Genomic DNA, 19,366 nt, shown 5'->3' on the forward strand with positions numbered 1-19,366 from the left:
TGTCAGAATATGTGTATTAAATTATAGTCAGATAGTTTTAGAGGAAGTTCGGATTAAAATGTCATGTGACTAACAGGTCACCTTTGCCCAAAAACAAAGGAGCCAGAGTCACATCACAAATCCAAACAAAAGGATATGAGATATCACCTCAATTATGAGATCATTGACCAGCGGAAGGTCGTGTTCTGCAAAGTTTTATTATGAGTGAGAAATCACTAAAACCCCTTCCATGGACTAAGATATGAGAGTCATATTAAAGTCTTAGGATTGAAGCAAGTTATGTAATTTAAGTTGTATATGTTTTGAGAAAGCATATTACATGAGAAATGCATCAATTTGCAGAATTATGTTTAAAATAGAAATTATTATTTCTCTTATTTAATTATGGTTTTGGAAATTAAATAAAATGTCCAAAATAATTATGAATTGATGGGCTCATCAGGTTGATGACCTGGTGAATTGAAACCCCACAGGTGAACAAAATTCATATATTATTTAAAGTTCCTAGTTCGAGATCATTAAAGTGGACATAAATGATTTCATTAAATGAACTAGCATGTAAGATTGATTGGATAGCGCAGTTTCATGGGCTATAGGGGCATAGTGATGCTCGGTCAATCACTTGGATATGCATGAATGATGCATGATCGAACTATTGACCTACTTTGAAGTTCAAGTATAGAGCTTCCGTATATATTAGAAGATTCTAGAAAACTATAATCAATCCTAATTGCATTAGGAATGATAATTCATAATAGGCTCTCCTCTAGTTCATTGGGCCGCATATAAAGATCAAACCGGGCCCAGTTTAGTAATTTGGCCCATAACTTCCTCATTATTCATCAGAATTGGGCTTATAATATATCATTGGAAAGCTCTTTTCGAGCCCAATCCAACTGCACTATTATTGGACCCTTGTCATGGACCAAACTAAACTGGATTGGTTATTTTCATAAAATATGTTTTCGAAAATATAGAGAAGAATAGAATTTAAAAACTAATCGCAACACTAGACTTTCCACACTTTCACTTCATTCGATTATGATTCGACATGAAAGGTATTCATCACCGGATTTGGTTTTGGGGAGACACAAATGGGTGTCTACAGGTATGGTTATTGGGTATCATTTTAAAATTAACGGTTATCCGATCCGATCCGATAAGCATTTTTTTTTTTTTGCTTTTTTCCCTACTTAAATCTATTTTTTTAAATCTAAACTCTTACTTTAATTCATAATTACTTAATAATATCAATGTTAGTAATGTTATTAATATATTAGTCAAAATCATATGATATTGTTGTTAATTAGTGGTAAATTTTATCATACTAACTACATAATTAAGTTTAATTATCATTATTGGATATCTTATTGGGTACCCGATAACCGATCCGAAAATCCGGATACCCAAACTTATCGGTTCGGGTTATGGATATCACTTTTAGGGATTTTGATTATCGGGTACTCGAACCGTTAGTACTAGGTACGGGTACCCGTACCATGCTCACCCCTGACATGAGCACGTTTTAGGCCTAATTAGTAATCAAACAAGGCTCTAAAATAACTTGGTCTCAAATATAGGTTTTAAATTACTTCATAGTGCATTTCGTAGTCCATAAACACTTCAACTTTGATCTAGCATGACGAATGGATTTTTGTAACACCATCGCACTTCCTGTCGAGACAAAAGGTCAAAAGTAGGTGTCTACAGGTACCCAAAAACTTGGGTACCCGGATATGAACACCCCTATGTGATGCTGCTCATATCTTCACTAGGGTAGGATTCGCTAAAGCTAGAGGAATGGGAGTTGTGATTGTATCTCGGCTTTCCACTAATTTTTTGTAGGTTGTATGATTTTGTCTGTTTTCGAGATCTAATAATAATAATAATAATAATAATAATAATAATAATAATTCTCTCGGTTTGGGGCGACTACGGTTGGGTAGTTTTAGGCTTCATCACCGGCTTCCACGTCAATTTTCCGGCTTCTTCTCCTGCGAAGTGTTAGGTCTCAGGAAAAGGGCGTTTTCTGGGTTCTTAGCAGGCAACAACTACGCAATTTTCCGTCGAAATTCAGGCAGTTTCGGGGCTTTTTTCTGAGAGGTTGCGCGACCATTTTCAACGGTTTTCCGGCAGCTGCTTCAAGCGTGGTCTACTCTGTTTTTAGTCGTGATTTTGGGTGCGTTTTTTGATCAATTTTGGTGCAATGTTCAGGCGGCTTTTGGTTCTGTTTTGAGGGCTGTTTATGGGATGGTTTCTGGCTGGTTTTCAGGCGACATTCTGGTCGATTTTGAGGCAATATTCAAGTTGTTTCTGCTTTGTTTTCAATCGTGTTTTTGGGTGCGTTTTTGGAGCAATTTAGTGCATATTTTAGGCGGCTTTTGGGTCAGTTTTGAGGGTTGTTTGCGGGCTGTTTTCAGGCTGGTTTTCTAGCAAAATTCTATTCGTTTTAGAGGCATAATTCAGGTTAGTACTACTCGAGTTTTAGGCTGTGTTTTGTGGCAGTTTCGGGTGCAGTTTCGACTGCTTTTGGGTGCAGTTTATGGTCTGTTTCTGGTGCATTTTCTGGCGTATTTCAGGTCAGTTTTCAGGCGTTTTGGCGCTGGTTTAAGTCTAGTTGTGGACTGGTTTTTCTGGTCAATTTTTGGCCAGTTGTTTTGGTGCGTTTTGGTGGTGTTTTTGGTGTGTTTTGGGTGCAGTTTTCAGGCAGCTTTATAGGGGTTAAATTGGCAGTTTCCAAGTGTCTCTTGGGAGGTTATCTGCACTTTTTCGGGAGTCGCTGTGAAGTTTCATTGTCCGTTTGTGAGTCTTAGTGGTTGTCAAGATGGAAGTGGAAATGGCCTTTCTCGACGTTCTCTAATCAGGCATCTTAGTGATCGTCATTGTTGGTGCGCGAGATATCACCCGACATTCTCTTACTTCTAATTTGGCTGTTTATAATAAGGCATAAGTTACTTTTAGGCGTATGGGGACTTGGTTATGTGGAGTTTGCTATAAAACGCACATGTTACGTTCTAAGTGTCGTCATGATAGGGATGAGGATGTGTCACCCCCTGATGAAGGAGATGGTATTGTTCATTTTGTGCTTCATAATTTCACCAAGTCGCAAGCTCCTTCTTCTCCTGCCTCAGTGCTTCATACACTCAGTAAGACTCAGTGCCTTCAAAAGCTAATAGAGTTGAGTTGTATGGATAGTGTACCTTATGCTTTTGCAAAAGGTTCATTATATGTGCCATGAAATGTACAAAGCAAGATGTTGCATGTGACGTGTGCATATGTACAGTTTTCAAGCAAATTCAGAATGAGCATACGGAGAATTACCAAGAATAGATCCTTGAGTACTTGAGAAGCACTAAAAGGAATATTTCTAGCTATTGTGTTAAATGGTAATTTAAGCAAATTGTCAAAAGGTTACACAAATGCAAGTTTTTCAAACAGGCAAGATGATTCTAGATGGTGATCTAAATGCATATTTGTGTCTGGATGGAAAAGGACAGTGAGCTTGAAGAGTTCAAAGCAGAGCACTGTTGCATACTCAATGTCAGAATATGTGTATTAAATTATAGTCAGATAGTTTTAGAGGAAGTTCGGATTAAAATGTCATGTGACTAACAGGTCACCTTTGCCCAAAAACAAAGGAGCCAGAGTCACATCACAAATCCAAACAAAAGGATATGAGATATCACCTCAATTATGAGATCATTGACCAGCGGAAGGTCGTGTTCTGCAAAGTTTTATTATGAGTGAGAAATCACTAAAACCCCTTCCATGGACTAAGATATGAGAGTCATATTAAAGTCTTAGGATTGAAGCAAGTTATGTAATTTAAGTTGTATATGTTTTGAGAAAGCATATTACATGAGAAATGCATCAATTTGCAGAATTATGTTTAAAATAGAAATTATTATTTCTCTTATTTAATTATGGTTTTGGAAATTAAATAAAATGTCCAAAATAATTATGAATTGATGGGCTCATCAGGTTGATGACCTGGTGAATTGAAACCCCACAGGTGAACAAAATTCATATATTATTTAAAGTTCCTAGTTCGAGATCATTAAAGTGGACATAAATGATTTCATTAAATGAACTAGCATGTAAGATTGATTGGATAGCGCAGTTTCATGGGCTATAGGGGCATAGTGATGCTCGGTCAATCACTTGGATATGCATGAATGATGCATGATCGAACTATTGACCTACTTTGAAGTTCAAGTATAGAGCTTCCGTATATATTAGAAGATTCTAGAAAACTATAATCAATCCTAATTGCATTAGGAATGATAATTCATAATAGGCTCTCCTCTAGTTCATTGGGCCGCATATAAAGATCAAACCGGGCCCAGTTTAGTAATTTGGCCCATAACTTCCTCATTATTCATCAGAATTGGGCTTATAATATATCATTGGAAAGCTCTTTTCGAGCCCAATCCAACTGCACTATTATTGGACCCTTGTCATGGACCAAACTAAACTGGATTGGTTATTTTCATAAAATATGTTTTCGAAAATATAGAGAAGAATAGAATTTAAAAACTAATCGCAACACTAGACTTTCCACACTTTCACTTCATTCGATTATGATTCGACATGAAAGGTATTCATCACCGGATTTGGTTTTGGGGAGACACAAATGGGTGTCTACAGGTATGGTTATTGGGTATCATTTTAAAATTAACGGTTATCCGATCCGATCCGATAAGCATTTTTTTTTTTTGCTTTTTTCCCTACTTAAATCTATTTTTTTAAATCTAAACTCTTACTTTAATTCATAATTACTTAATAATATCAATGTTAGTAATGTTATTAATATATTAGTCAAAATCATATGATATTGTTGTTAATTAGTGGTAAATTTTATCATACTAACTACATAATTAAGTTTAATTATCATTATTGGATATCTTATTGGGTACCCGATAACCGATCCGAAAATCCGGATACCCAAACTTATCGGTTCGGGTTATGGATATCACTTTTAGGGATTTTGATTATCGGGTACTCGAACCGTTAGTACTAGGTACGGGTACCCGTACCATGCTCACCCCTGACATGAGCACGTTTTAGGCCTAATTAGTAATCAAACAAGGCTCTAAAATAACTTGGTCTCAAATATAGGTTTTAAATTACTTCATAGTGCATTTCGTAGTCCATAAACACTTCAACTTTGATCTAGCATGACGAATGGATTTTTGTAACACCATCGCACTTCCTGTCGAGACAAAAGGTCAAAAGTAGGTGTCTACAGGTACCCAAAAACTTGGGTACCCGGATATGAACACCCCTATGTGATGCTGCTCATATCTTCACTAGGGTAGGATTCGCTAAAGCTAGAGGAATGGGAGTTGTGATTGTATCTCGGCTTTCCACTAATTTTTTGTAGGTTGTATGATTTTGTCTGTTTTCGAGATCTAATAATAATAATAATAATAATAATAATAATAATAATAATAATTCTCTCGGTTTGGGGCGACTACGGTTGGGTAGTTTTAGGCTTCATCACCGGCTTCCACGTCAATTTTCCGGCTTCTTCTCCTGCGAAGTGTTAGGTCTCAGGAAAAGGGCGTTTTCTGGGTTCTTAGCAGGCAACAACTACGCAATTTTCCGTCGAAATTCAGGCAGTTTCGGGGCTTTTTTCTGAGAGGTTGCGCGACCATTTTCAACGGTTTTCCGGCAGCTGCTTCAAGCGTGGTCTACTCTGTTTTTAGTCGTGATTTTGGGTGCGTTTTTTGATCAATTTTGGTGCAATGTTCAGGCGGCTTTTGGTTCTGTTTTGAGGGCTGTTTATGGGATGGTTTCTGGCTGGTTTTCAGGCGACATTCTGGTCGATTTTGAGGCAATATTCAAGTTGTTTCTGCTTTGTTTTCAATCGTGTTTTTGGGTGCGTTTTTGGAGCAATTTAGTGCATATTTTAGGCGGCTTTTGGGTCAGTTTTGAGGGTTGTTTGCGGGCTGTTTTCAGGCTGGTTTTCTAGCAAAATTCTATTCGTTTTAGAGGCATAATTCAGGTTAGTACTACTCGAGTTTTAGGCTGTGTTTTGTGGCAGTTTCGGGTGCAGTTTCGACTGCTTTTGGGTGCAGTTTATGGTCTGTTTCTGGTGCATTTTCTGGCGTATTTCAGGTCAGTTTTCAGGCGTTTTGGCGCTGGTTTAAGTCTAGTTGTGGACTGGTTTTTCTGGTCAATTTTTGGCCAGTTGTTTTGGTGCGTTTTGGTGGTGTTTTTGGTGTGTTTTGGGTGCAGTTTTCAGGCAGCTTTATAGGGGTTAAATTGGCAGTTTCCAAGTGTCTCTTGGGAGGTTATCTGCACTTTTTCGGGAGTCGCTGTGAAGTTTCATTGTCCGTTTGTGAGTCTTAGTGGTTGTCAAGATGGAAGTGGAAATGGCCTTTCTCGACGTTCTCTAATCAGGCATCTTAGTGATCGTCATTGTTGGTGCGCGAGATATCACCCGACATTCTCTTACTTCTAATTTGGCTGTTTATAATAAGGCATAAGTTACTTTTAGGCGTATGGGGACTTGGTTATGTGGAGTTTGCTATAAAACGCACATGTTACGTTCTAAGTGTCGTCATGATAGGGATGAGGATGTGTCACCCCCTGATGAAGGAGATGGTATTGTTCATTTTGTGCTTCATAATTTCACCAAGTCGCAAGCTCCTTCTTCTCCTGCCTCAGTGCTTCATACACTCAGTAAGACTCAGTGCCTTCAAAAGCTAATAGAGTTGAGTTGTATGGATAGTGTACCTTATGCTTTTGCAAAAGGTTCATTATATGTGCCATGAAATGTACAAAGCAAGATGTTGCATGTGACGTGTGCATATGTACAGTTTTCAAGCAAATTCAGAATGAGCATACGGAGAATTACCAAGAATAGATCCTTGAGTACTTGAGAAGCACTAAAAGGAATATTTCTAGCTATTGTGTTAAATGGTAATTTAAGCAAATTGTCAAAAGGTTACACAAATGCAAGTTTTTCAAACAGGCAAGATGATTCTAGATGGTGATCTAAATGCATATTTGTGTCTGGATGGAAAAGGACAGTGAGCTTGAAGAGTTCAAAGCAGAGCACTGTTGCATACTCAATGTCAGAATATGTGTATTAAATTATAGTCAGATAGTTTTAGAGGAAGTTCGGATTAAAATGTCATGTGACTAACAGGTCACCTTTGCCCAAAAACAAAGGAGCCAGAGTCACATCACAAATCCAAACAAAAGGATATGAGATATCACCTCAATTATGAGATCATTGACCAGCGGAAGGTCGTGTTCTGCAAAGTTTTATTATGAGTGAGAAATCACTAAAACCCCTTCCATGGACTAAGATATGAGAGTCATATTAAAGTCTTAGGATTGAAGCAAGTTATGTAATTTAAGTTGTATATGTTTTGAGAAAGCATATTACATGAGAAATGCATCAATTTGCAGAATTATGTTTAAAATAGAAATTATTATTTCTCTTATTTAATTATGGTTTTGGAAATTAAATAAAATGTCCAAAATAATTATGAATTGATGGGCTCATCAGGTTGATGACCTGGTGAATTGAAACCCCACAGGTGAACAAAATTCATATATTATTTAAAGTTCCTAGTTCGAGATCATTAAAGTGGACATAAATGATTTCATTAAATGAACTAGCATGTAAGATTGATTGGATAGCGCAGTTTCATGGGCTATAGGGGCATAGTGATGCTCGGTCAATCACTTGGATATGCATGAATGATGCATGATCGAACTATTGACCTACTTTGAAGTTCAAGTATAGAGCTTCCGTATATATTAGTGGATTCCTTTGACATGAGTGGAACATTGATTTCATTCAATGGATGTTGTGACTGTGGTACACTCAAACGTCTAGCCGTAACTGGAGATTATAAAGGGTGTTTCCCGGTTATTTCAGAAGTTGAGTGAGAGTCATGTTACCACAAGATTGGATATAGTCTACCTATTAAATTAGGAAATGTGTCATGGCCGCTTGAAGAGGGAGAATTCAGAAAATACGTGGCCGCGTTCAAATGCATTACACAGTAATCATTTGGTTTTGTAATTCTAACTCAGATTTCAAGAAATGATTTGTAGATTAATATGATCTCGACATGTGATGCAATCATATTATCAAATCGACACATATATTGAATTAAGGAATTTGAATATTGCACCCTTGTCTCAGACAAGTGGGAGATTGAAGGAGTTATGTCTTCGTCGTGTGCAATTACTAGATATATAAATGGATCAAATTATGGAGATAATTAAGTTCGTACTTTTGAGTCGTCGTTTTGCCATAGCTAGAGGTACTAACGATCTTTGGACTAGTAAAATAGGCCAAACCCCAATTGGACGGATCCTATAAGGTCACACAAAGGGGCTAGATCGAGCATTAGAGGACGAGGCCCATCATGGGCCTCATCACTCTAGGTGGTCGGCCATGTAGTGGATTAGAAGGAGTTTTGGGCTTCGTGCCCTAGTCTAATTATAATGAGATTATAAATAGACTGGGTGCCTAGGTTTGCAGTAAGTAAGAAATTAACTGATCAGTGTGATCAAACCCTAATTAGAAAACACGAAACCCAACCCTCTCAAAGTCCTCTCTCTCACACGGCTCTCTCCTCCTCCATTGGCGCTGGTGGTGTCTCGTGGTGGTGGTGGTTCGTGCGGTGGTTGGTTGTCTGTAAAGGTGGTGATCGCGGTTCTCCTCAATCACTCGACCAATCTAGTATTGGTGGACGGCTCGTTCGAATCTCGTGGACTAAGTAGAGGAGCAACGCTTGGGGCTCTATTCTCTCCCTGATTTGCCAGTCGAATAGCTTCGTGGAATTCATGCGTCAAAGGTATGATTATGTGTCTTGTGTGTTATGCATGTGATCTTGGGATTGGTACTTGATTGAATATGATTCATGTTTTTCCGCTGCGTAATACCTATAAACTCTTACAATTAGGAGTGTAAACAATTATTTTACTTTTCAAGGTGCTTCATTATTTGATTTAACTTCTGCCTTTTTCTTTAAATAAATTAACAGAAATTTGAGAACATTTTGTCTCAAATGTTTTGCTTTTTCAATTTTCTATATTGCTTGATTAGTCGATTTGTTAGAAGCTGCGTATGTTTTGTGGGGTTTTTTTTTTAAAAAAAAAATTTAAAAAAAAAATTATTATTGAAAAACATGTTTCATATGTGTTAAGGTTGAATTTGTTCCAATTCTATTTTTTTTAAATCTTTACACGATTGAACGTATGTATTGTTAATTAAAGTTTATAAGGCTTGGATGTTATTCCAAATTTATTTATTGCTTTAAGGATGATGGAAAGTTTTAGTTCATTTGATATCTTCCATAATTTTTCGGCCTAGATGCATGAATAATGTTGTTGTTCCCTTGATTTTGTTCTCTAATTTTTACCTCTTTTTGTAAATAAAGAGGAATATTATTATTTGATGGGTTTATTTTTAAAGACATACATCAATGAGTACCTCTATTGTAATTTTTTCTTTTTAAGAAATATCATAATGAATTCCTATGTTTAATCTTTTCTTTTGTTGACAAATGAAAATCAGATTCAATTGTATCCATAATATAGTTTCATTTTATTTTTCGATTATTAGAAAGGGAGGTAGGCATGGCTATTCTCCGAAATTTAGTGATTCTAAATGTGCTATTTTGAAGTAATAATAGTTTACTTCTCTAAAATGGTTGATTTGGTTTACTTCTCTAGGTATTGTTGATTTATTTACTTATTAATTGTGATTTTGTGTGTTTTGCAGGTGAAATTCATTATTCAACAACTAAACAATATATTGGACGTTAGTTATATCAAGTTTGTGAGAGAAATTGTAATGATTTAAGATTATTTAGATGATTAGTTATGTATCAATGATTGTATATTCCTTTGCATTTTCAATAATGTTAAATAATACAATAACAAAAATTGAAAGTATTAGTGTTTAATTATGCCGAATGATGTTTTGGATGCATAGATAAAAATATAGATTGTTCTTGGCCGTCAATAAACACGCATATTTTTTATGATATAATACAACTTTTAAATTGAGAATAATGAACTAAATTATAAGTAGTATTTCTATAATGCAATTTATATAAACATATATTTGATTTGAATTAAAAGAGCAATCCAAGTATGCAATACAAAAAACCCGTTAAAAAAAAAAAAAAAAAGAGTAAACAATACAAAAAAATCCTTAATCAAATTATCAAAAAATTAGGAAAAATTGTCAAAAATAATACAAACTTTCAACTGTCAGCCAAAAATAAGTCAAACTTTTAATTATTTCTAAATAATACAAACTTTGGTGGGTGTTCGCCAAAAACAAGTTTTAATCTGTTAGTAACTTGATTAACAGGTTATACGGGACACGTGTCAAAATTTTATTGGTTTAGCTATTTAATCTGATTTTTATTTATTTATTTATTTAATGTATTTTATTTTTAAAAGATTATTAATGTATTTAATTTTATTTTTTTAAAACAAAAAACTCATCCCCACCCAAACCAGCCACTCTACCACCACTTCCACCCTACCCTGCCTCTCGGCGTCGGCCGCGCCTAGATCCCCTCCTCCGGCGTCGGCGCCGACTAGGGGTGAGCAAACTGGGTACCCGGTCAAAATTTTAGGACCCGGACTTGGAATTGGTTGGAACCGGGTCCCAAAATTCGGATCTGGAATTGGAATTGGTTCAACTGGGTCCTAAAATTTAGGAATTGGTATTGGAACCACCGGGTACCGATTTCGGTTTCGGGTACCCACTTATGTATGTAATTGTTAAAATATAATACAAATTATAATTCTTATTTTAGTTAGGTTCATTTTTAGCGTTTAATACTTATATTTATATATGCATTAAGCTTTTTTTTTTGAAGGATATATATGCATTAAGCTATTTGTATTTATGTTAGGTATTAATAATATTTTTTTAATTTACAAATTAGATATATTCAACATATTTTTATTATTTAAATTTATTTAGTTTAGCATATATTAGGTAACCGGATACCCAACTGATTTCGGTTTCAAAAAGTTTTGAATTGGAATTGGAATTGGTTATAACCGGGTCCTTAATTTATTACTCGGAATTGGAACCACGGGTCCAATTCCATTTTCGGACCCACTAGTTCCTTACCGGTTCCGGTTCCAATTCTAGGTATCCGGAATTTTTGCTTACCCCTAGCGCCGACACCCTCCCTCGAGCGTCACCCCCTTGCCCAACCGTTGACCTGAACCACCGAACACCCTCCCCTTAAATCCTCCCTCAATCGCAAAACCACAAAAAAAATCCATCTCTCACTTTAAAACCCAAATCGGGCCTCTCAGCAACCGATAGAGGGTTCGGTAAAGGTTTTTCGAAGGTGGAACATGGGTTTTTGGTGGTTTAGCGGGGGAGGGAGATTTTAGGGAGGGATTTCGGCGATTTTGCGGAGGAAGGAGTTCGGTGGTTCAGCTAGTGTCGAGGAAGAGTGAAAGAAGGTGACATGTGGGGGGAGGGGGAGTCGGAGCCAGGGGATGGCGCCGGTGCTCGGTGGTGGCTGGTGGAAGACTCGTTTTTTTTAATTATATTTTTTAAGAAATTTATTTAAAATATTTTATTGATAATTAACAATCATTAAAGTTGTTGTTAAGAGTTAATTAAATAGATAAACAAATTTATTAAAAAAAAATGACCGGTCATTCAGGTTGCAGGTAAAATAACTTGTTTATAGCAGACACCCTCCAAAGTTTGTATTATTTAGAATTAACCAAAAGTTTGACTTATTTTTGACGGACCGCTGAAAATTTGTATTATTTTTGACAATTTTTTTAAAAAAAAAATATTTAACTAGCAAGTTTGACTCGTGCATAGCACGGGCTAAATACTAGTTGTGATATAAAAATGAAGTTTGGATTACAAATCCATGCAATATATAAGAAGGCTGAAAACCTAAGCCAGGCCCAAAAACACCCTTCACTCAAACCCAAAATAACCCCAACCCGAAACTATACACTCTTCTTAAACCTACTCCACCCTTCTCTCGTAGTCTCATACCCCAATAAAACCCTAATTCTCACTTCCCCCTCTTCTGGCCATTCCATTCCCCTCCCCCCTTCTCTCAAAATGTCTTCCACCGCCGCCGCCGCCCGCCCACTGGTGACAATCCAAACCGTCGAGTCCGACATTTCAACCGACTCGACCCCCTCCGCACCACTCCCCGACGTCATGAAATCTCCCCTTCGCCCCGACCTCGTCACCTACGTTCACTCCAACATCTCCAAAAACTCCCGTCAACCCTACGCTGTTTCCCGCAAAGCAGGGCATCAGACCTCCGCTGAGTCCTGGGGCACGGGCCGTGCCGTTTCCCGTATCCCCCGTGTGCCTGGTGGTGGTACTCACCGTGCTGGTCAGGGAGCTTTCGGAAACATGTGTCGTGGTGGGCGTATGTTTGCTCCTACCAGGATCTGGAGAAAATGGCATGTGAAAATCAATGTTAATCAGAAGAGGTATGCTGTTGTTTCTGCTATTGCTGCGACCGCTATTCCGTCGCTTGTTCTTGCTCGTGGGCATAAGATCGAGACTGTTCCCGAGCTTCCCCTTGTTGTGTCGGACTCAATTGAGGGTGTTGAGAAGACTAAGTCTGCTTTGAAGGTGTTGAAATCAATCGGTGCGTTTGAGGATGTGGAGAAGGCCAAGAAATCGATTGCGATTCGTGCTGGAAAAGGAAAGATGAGGAACAGAAGGTACATTTCACGAAAGGGGCCGCTCATCGTGTACTCGACCGAGGGGTCGAAGTTGGTTAAGGCGTTTAGGAACATTCCTGGGGTTGAGATTTGCCATGTTGATAGGTTGAATTTGTTGAAGCTTGCTCCTGGTGGTCATTTGGGGAGGTTTGTGATATGGACTAAGGGTGCTTTCGAGAAGCTCGATTCGATTTATGGGTCCTTCGATAAGGCTTCTGAGAAGAAGAACAAGTATGTATTGCCAAGGGCTAAGATGTTGAATGGTGATCTTGCTAGGCTTATCAATTCTGATGAGATTCAGTCGGTTGTCCGACCGATTAAGAAGGATTATGTGAGGGCACCAATGAAGAAGAACCCATTGAAGAATCTCAATGTTATGCTGAAATTGAACCCCTATGCTAAGACTGCTAAGAGGATGGCTCTGTTGGCTGAGAAGCAAAGGGCTGCTTCTAAGGAATCCAAGCTTCAAAAGAAGAGAAAGGTCCTTTCCAAGGTATATTTCTTTCTTTTGTTTTTGTTAATGTCATACTTTAATTATTATTGTTGTTTTTATCAGTTGATTTTGTTGCAAGTATTTGCTCATTATAATGTGTATGCCAATAAATTTTACTGCTTTGTGGAAAGTAATGTTTTTGTTGGATTTTTATTATAGTTTAGGCTGTTAAGGCTTTGAAATGTTGGTGATGATGAATTTTACAATTGTTTAGTTGTTGTAAGATTGATAGGTTGTGATCAATGTTCATCACTTTGTGTATGGTTTATTACAATGTATGTTTATATTTTTAATTGATATTCGGAAATTTACAAGACTTTCGAATGTAATCTGTTTTGTAGGATGGCTTTTCGTGATGTTTATATGCTATTTTATTTTAAGATAACTTTGATGTTGCTACTAATCATGTTTATTTGGTCTTGCTGTTGATCTTGGTTGTTTGATACTGGTCATGATATCATTTGCTTTTGTGAGATTGAATGCATATAATCCTATTTCATTTCAATTCATTTGTTGTATAAATTGCTGTACATGTTTTGTGATTGCTATAGTCATTTAGTATTGTGATTGTTTCATGAGACTTACTGATTTCTCTGTTGTTGATGCGTTCTCGATGGTCTATGTTTTTTTTTCCAAGAACTTTTACCAGGCTTGAAATGGGGCAGAATTCTTATTTGCAGTTATAGTATTGTGATAGTTCATTGTTTGTATTAAATTCTGGTTGTATTAGAGTCTTGAATGATTTTACAACTGCTAATTTTGCTGTATTTTTGCTTAATGTTGAACAGGAGGAGCTTACTGCCATTAAGGCCTCTGGAAGATCGTTCTACAAGACTATGATTTCCGATTCCGATTACACCGAATTTGAGAACTTCACAAAATGGCTCGGTGTTTCTCAGTAATCTTGTTTTCTAGATCTAAATTTTTGTTAGAGATATTTGGTTTAAGAGTTAATCTACCGGGTTTTGGATGTTGAAGATATTAAGACTTGAAAGTTACCCCCAGCTCTTGGTATTTTAAATTTGTGGCTATAGCTGTTGTAGTTTGAGGGCTCTTTACTGAGAATTTACTGTCTGGTATTTATTGCTCTAGTTCTTATATGGATTTTCATACCTTAATGTCTTGTTGCTTGTGGATTTTCATACCTTCATAGTTTTGTGTGAGTGCTCCTCAGACTTCAGTTGTATGATTCTGAATTTCTGATTCTTGGGAAGTCTTATTTTTGTTTTAAGTCTTATTTTTGTTTAATGAAGGGACATTTGTGTTTGGTTTACTTATTTTTGTCATGACTTGAGGCTTGAGTCGAGTCTTATGGAACAGAGCTATCTTTTTGTTACCATTTTATCCGTAGAGCTATAGTTTTATACCACCCTGTTTTGCATGCTTGAAGAAATGTAGGGTATCTGAAGGACTAGTAGCATCAGCAGTGCCTGCAGTCCAGGGACCTAAGCAACAGCTACTTGCATTTCAATTGAATTTGATATTACGTGCATAATGTTATGAAGTAAAATAATTTCCCAAACCACTGTGCCCTGGGCTCCTATTAGAGCCCAATTCGATTCTGTAATGAAGCAAAATAATTTCCCAAACCATTTCAATATGTACGAATGTATTCTTGCTGACATCTAGTGCTTTAAAAATCACTCCTATAAGCTGGTGACCATGTTCAAACATGGGGTTTTCAAGTATAAAAACTTGATGCAGAACTCATCATTCACTGAGTTTCGTGCTTCTTCACTTATCATTCAGTGTTGAACTCTTGTACTCCACTAAGAGATTGTAATGGAAAGTCCAATCTTAATGGTTTAGCTGTATGAAATGAGATAATTATTAGATAAAGCACTTTTAAAAGCAATCTTGTAAATCAATATGAATATCTGCTCTCCAATGGTACATTTGTTGTTTGGATTGTGGGATACTGTTGTTTTTTATGTTTTTGCCTCGTACTAATTTAGGCAATGTGATATAGATGGAATTGTTGTTTTCGGTTTAAGTTGATGACATTAAATTGAATCATTGTTACCTTAACTATGAATTCAAGCAGTATTGACTAGGATACAATGTAACTCCTCTAAGATTTGAACCTAGAATTTCATTCGAAAGTGACTTGTTTTCTCTGAGCTTGGAGTTTAGAGTTTCTGCTTGGAAGTTATAGTGAGTTTTTTTTTTTTTGTGTGTGTGTGTGTGTGTGTGTGTGTTGAGGATGAATCAATGATGTACACATCTACTCGAGGAAGGTTAATTCTGGGCATATTTTGAACATTTGCCTGCGTTGATTTAATTTTCTTTGGGAGATGACAGCCTGAGTAAGCTTAACCCTAACCCATCACCAAAATTTGTGATGTATTGTGATTCAGCGACCACATAGAAACTGCTATTTCCCACTTTCATAATGGAAGGAAATTATTGCTGCTGAATGTTTTTAGGAGCCACTTTAACCTGGTTCAGATAATCTGCTATCTTCATTCACATGCTGCTGCTATAGTGCTCGTTGAGAGGGGGAAACAGTTTCTGGCTCAGACCAAACGCAGGTATGTAAATGCTTTTCCATTATCTGGAAAGAAAAATAGCTTTCGCGGCTTGCGCTGGTCTGGGATTGGTTATCAGGATGAAGAGTGGCTACGAATAGAGCAATTTGTGAGCAGGAGCCTTAAAATTCTTTGCTCGTAAGTCATAATGCATCCATCTTCTTTGTAACTTGACAGTCTTGGTGATTGACAGCTAAGTTGGTCTACTCGATTACATTATAAAATTTCGGGGATTTTGTATTCTATGAATGATATCTGTTCTTGGATTACCAACTTATTTTGGTAATTGTATTCCTCAAACTTTTATACTCTGTATCTTGCCAAGGTTGATGAAAGTGAATCACGTTGTTTGTCCTATATGATCGCTGTCTATACTAGTGATTGTGTGGGTACTCCCTTGATTGTACGATTCTGATACGTGGAAAGTAAGTCGTGTTTTGTTTAATGAAAGTACATGGTCCCAATTATTGGTCATTCTTTGTAGGCTGTGTTCAGTTTAGTTTTTTGCCCGATTAGAGGTTGGAGTGGAGTCACACTAAAATTATAAGGAAACTGCTCATTAAATACCTCATACAGTTGTTGGTATGCTATCATTTGTTACGTAACATCTTCTGTCTGGACATAGAGCTATGGTTTTGTACCCCGTTCTGCATGCTTGATGGCTACTATGAAGATAGGCAGTAGCAGTGGTATCTGAAGACAAGTAGCATCAGCAGTGCCTAGAGACTAGAGTTCATGGTTGAAAGGAAGAGCACTTGCATATGGATTCTTTGAAGTAGAATAGAATTTGCTGAATCTTGAACAGGAGGAGCTTACTGCCATATAGGCCGCTGGAAGATCTTTCTACAAAACCATGATATCAGATTCTGACTACACCGAGTTTAAAAATCTCACAAAATGGCTAAGGTTTCTCAGTAATTTTGCTTTCTAGATCCAAGTTTCTGTTAGAAATATATGGTGTAAGATTTAATTTACCGAGTTTTAGATCTTGAAGACATTGGCTTGAAAGTTATCATCCCCTGCTCTTGTTATGTAAAATTTGTGCCTATGGCTGTTGTAGTTGGCTCTTTACTGAGAGTATACAGTCTTTGGAATATGTTTCTCTAGTTCTTATATGGATTTTCTTACCTTCATGTCTTGTTGCTTGTGGCTTTCTTTTTCGTTGCACTATACCTTCATGCGGAATACATACGTGTGTGGTGATTTCTGCTTCATTTTATTTTTATCCAAGCTAAATTTTGGTATGAGATTTTACTATGTAAACTTGTTATTTGTTAGGAAAATTTGTCAATTACTATCTCAAAAAAATGCATTTTTGTAAATTACTACCCCTAAATTTTTTTTGTTAATTACTACTACTAAAACAAATTGATTTAAGCGATTGCTACCCTTTTTCTCTAATCGGCCCCTAATTAGGTTATTTAAGCTCTTAATGGCATCATTGTCTAGCAAAATTGTAATTAGTTGTTTTTAAACCATGATTAATTAAATAAACCCTAATACCACCTCTAAACAACCACTGCACCACCTCAAACAACCCCTTACCCCATCCCCACCATCTCCAGCAATCCCCTTACCCCATCATCCCCTTGACGACGAGCTGGTAAGCAGCCTGCCCCCGCCCTGGCATCCACCCCACCTCTAAACCCCCAACTATTCCTCCCACCCTCGAAAAATCCTTCCTCTCCACCCGGCGACGGCTCTAACCACCTCCCCCTCACTAGCTATTAGGCCCTCCCTAAGCCTCCTCCACCCCCTTCTCCCCTTAATCACCACCCTAAAGTTCCAAAAGTAAAACTCCAAAGCTCTAATTAGGGGGAATGGGCTTGAGGCAGATTAGGGAAGGTCGAGCAAGGTTTTCCGATGAAGGGTAGGGGGCCAGGGCCATCGAGGGTGGGGAGGGGGGTTTCGTGAAAGAGAGGTCGTTTAAGGGTGGGCGGATGGTGGTTTTAGGGTGGGGACCGAGAAAGAGGTGTTGTCATGGTGGATTGGTGGGGAGTTGGATGAGGTAGGTTTGGTAGTGGGTGGAGGGTGGTCAGAGGTGGTGCAATGGTGGTGTGGAGGTGGTTCTAGGGTTACATTAATTAATTAAGGTTTTAAAGCGACTAATATTAAAATTAGCCGGATAATGATATCATTAAGAGCTTAAATCGCTTGATTAGGTAAAAGGGTAGCAATCACTAAAATTAATCAGTTTTAGGGGTAGTAATTACCAACTCATGGTGTGTTTAACTGAAATTTATATGGTGTGACCTCTTAGTTATTTCAAAGATGATGTAATTGAACTAATCAGTTAACTAATGAGGTGCCTTATTTTTAGGAGAGTAGGTATTGATTGTATGATTTGAATAACAGAAATGAATAAGGAAAAAAAGAAAAGAAAAAAAAGAAAAAAAAAGTTTCCATTTAGAAGAGATATCAATGGGATTTTTCTATAGTGATCATATGTATTTTAATCACTTTAAGAGAAAAGTGGGTCCGCTGAGATGTCACTCTCATGGCCACAATAAATAATAGACCTTCTCTAATATTTTTTTTAAATAAAAAATCATTTAAATGATTTTCTAAATTGTTAAAAATATTTTAAGAATTAATATTGAGTATTTATGAAAATCTAAAAATAATTAAAATAATTTTAGAAATAATTTTTTATATAAAAAAAAGTAGCCACCCCATCCCCGCCGATCCAAACCTTCTCCCTTTCCTCGAAACCTTATTCCCCCTTTCCAGCGTTCCCCAACCTAAACCCTAACCCTAACTCGAAAACCCCACCCCCTCCTTCCCCCACAACGAAGCATCCATCCTCCATTTCCCCATCCCAAAAACGAGTCGTTTTTCGAAGTAGGGGAAAGGAAGGAGGGCTATTTCGTGATGGGAAAGGGAGGGGTGGGTTGTGGCATACAGTTTAGGGTCGCGACAAGGGTAAGGGGAATGAGAGGGGATGGATCGGCCGCTGATAGACGTGGGTCGCCAGTGGGTGTGGAGTTATGGGCGGTGGGAAGGGGAGGGGTGGAGGTGGTGGTTGTTTTACTTGATTTAAATATTTTCTAAATTAATTTAATTATTACAAAATTAATCATGAGTAAAAAATTTAATAAAAATAATTATTCTCTTTGATAATAACCAATATTATAGTTGGAGGCTCCGAAATTACAATATATACTATGAAATATTATTATTAGGGGTGCCAATTCGGATGATCATATCGAGTTCTGTGAGGTCGGGTGGAGTCGATTTTTAAAGTTAAGTCATACTAAATCATTATGTCTAAGTGGGTCAAAATCTGAAGCGGATATTTTCGGATCAGGTGTGGTTTGGATGATGGAGACATTTTTTTTTTTTGGGAAAATATGAAAAACTTAAGCCCTTCTTGAGGCTTGAATTATTTAAATACTAGCTCTAATTTATAAATTTTGGGCCCATTCATAAATTAAAGCCAATATTTAAATAACCCAAGCCTCAACAAGGGCTCAAGTTCTAAATAAGAGACTTAATTTTCTCTTTTTATAACCTCTTTATTAATACTCCCCAAATTTTTTCCAATGTGGGACTTGCAAAAGAATGACTTATGTTTTTCTTTTTATAACTTCTCTTAATCGATACTCCTAATTTTTTCCAATGCGGGAGT

At 37.1% G+C, this 19,366-nt stretch overlaps 1 protein-coding gene across 1 annotated transcript; it reads left to right on the forward strand.

Annotated features, from left to right (window-relative positions):
- The first annotated feature begins 12,013 nt into the window (after positions 1-12,013).
- LOC110689118 (60S ribosomal protein L4-like) lies at positions 12,014-14,483 on the forward strand. Its single transcript, XM_021865846.1, has 2 exons — positions 12,014-13,210; positions 13,999-14,483. Exons 1-2 carry the CDS (start codon positions 12,098-12,100, stop codon positions 14,110-14,112), a joined length of 1,227 nt encoding a protein of 408 aa, XP_021721538.1. The 5' UTR covers positions 12,014-12,097; the 3' UTR covers positions 14,113-14,483.
- The last annotated feature ends 4,883 nt before the right edge of the window (positions 14,484-19,366 follow it).

This window comes from Chenopodium quinoa, unplaced genomic scaffold (genome assembly GCF_001683475.1).
Source record: "Chenopodium quinoa cultivar QQ74 unplaced genomic scaffold, ASM168347v1, whole genome shotgun sequence".
NCBI lineage: Eukaryota > Viridiplantae > Streptophyta > Magnoliopsida > Caryophyllales > Amaranthaceae > Chenopodium > Chenopodium quinoa.

Coding starts and splice junctions, on each gene's coding strand:
- LOC110689118 (XM_021865846.1), top strand. CDS start 12,098: ATGTCTTCCACCGCCGCCGCCGCCCGCCCACTGGTGACAATCCAAACC. Junction 13,211..13,998: donor AGAGAAAGGTCCTTTCCAAG/GTATATTTCTTT, acceptor AATGTTGAACAG/GAGGAGCTTACTGCCATTAA.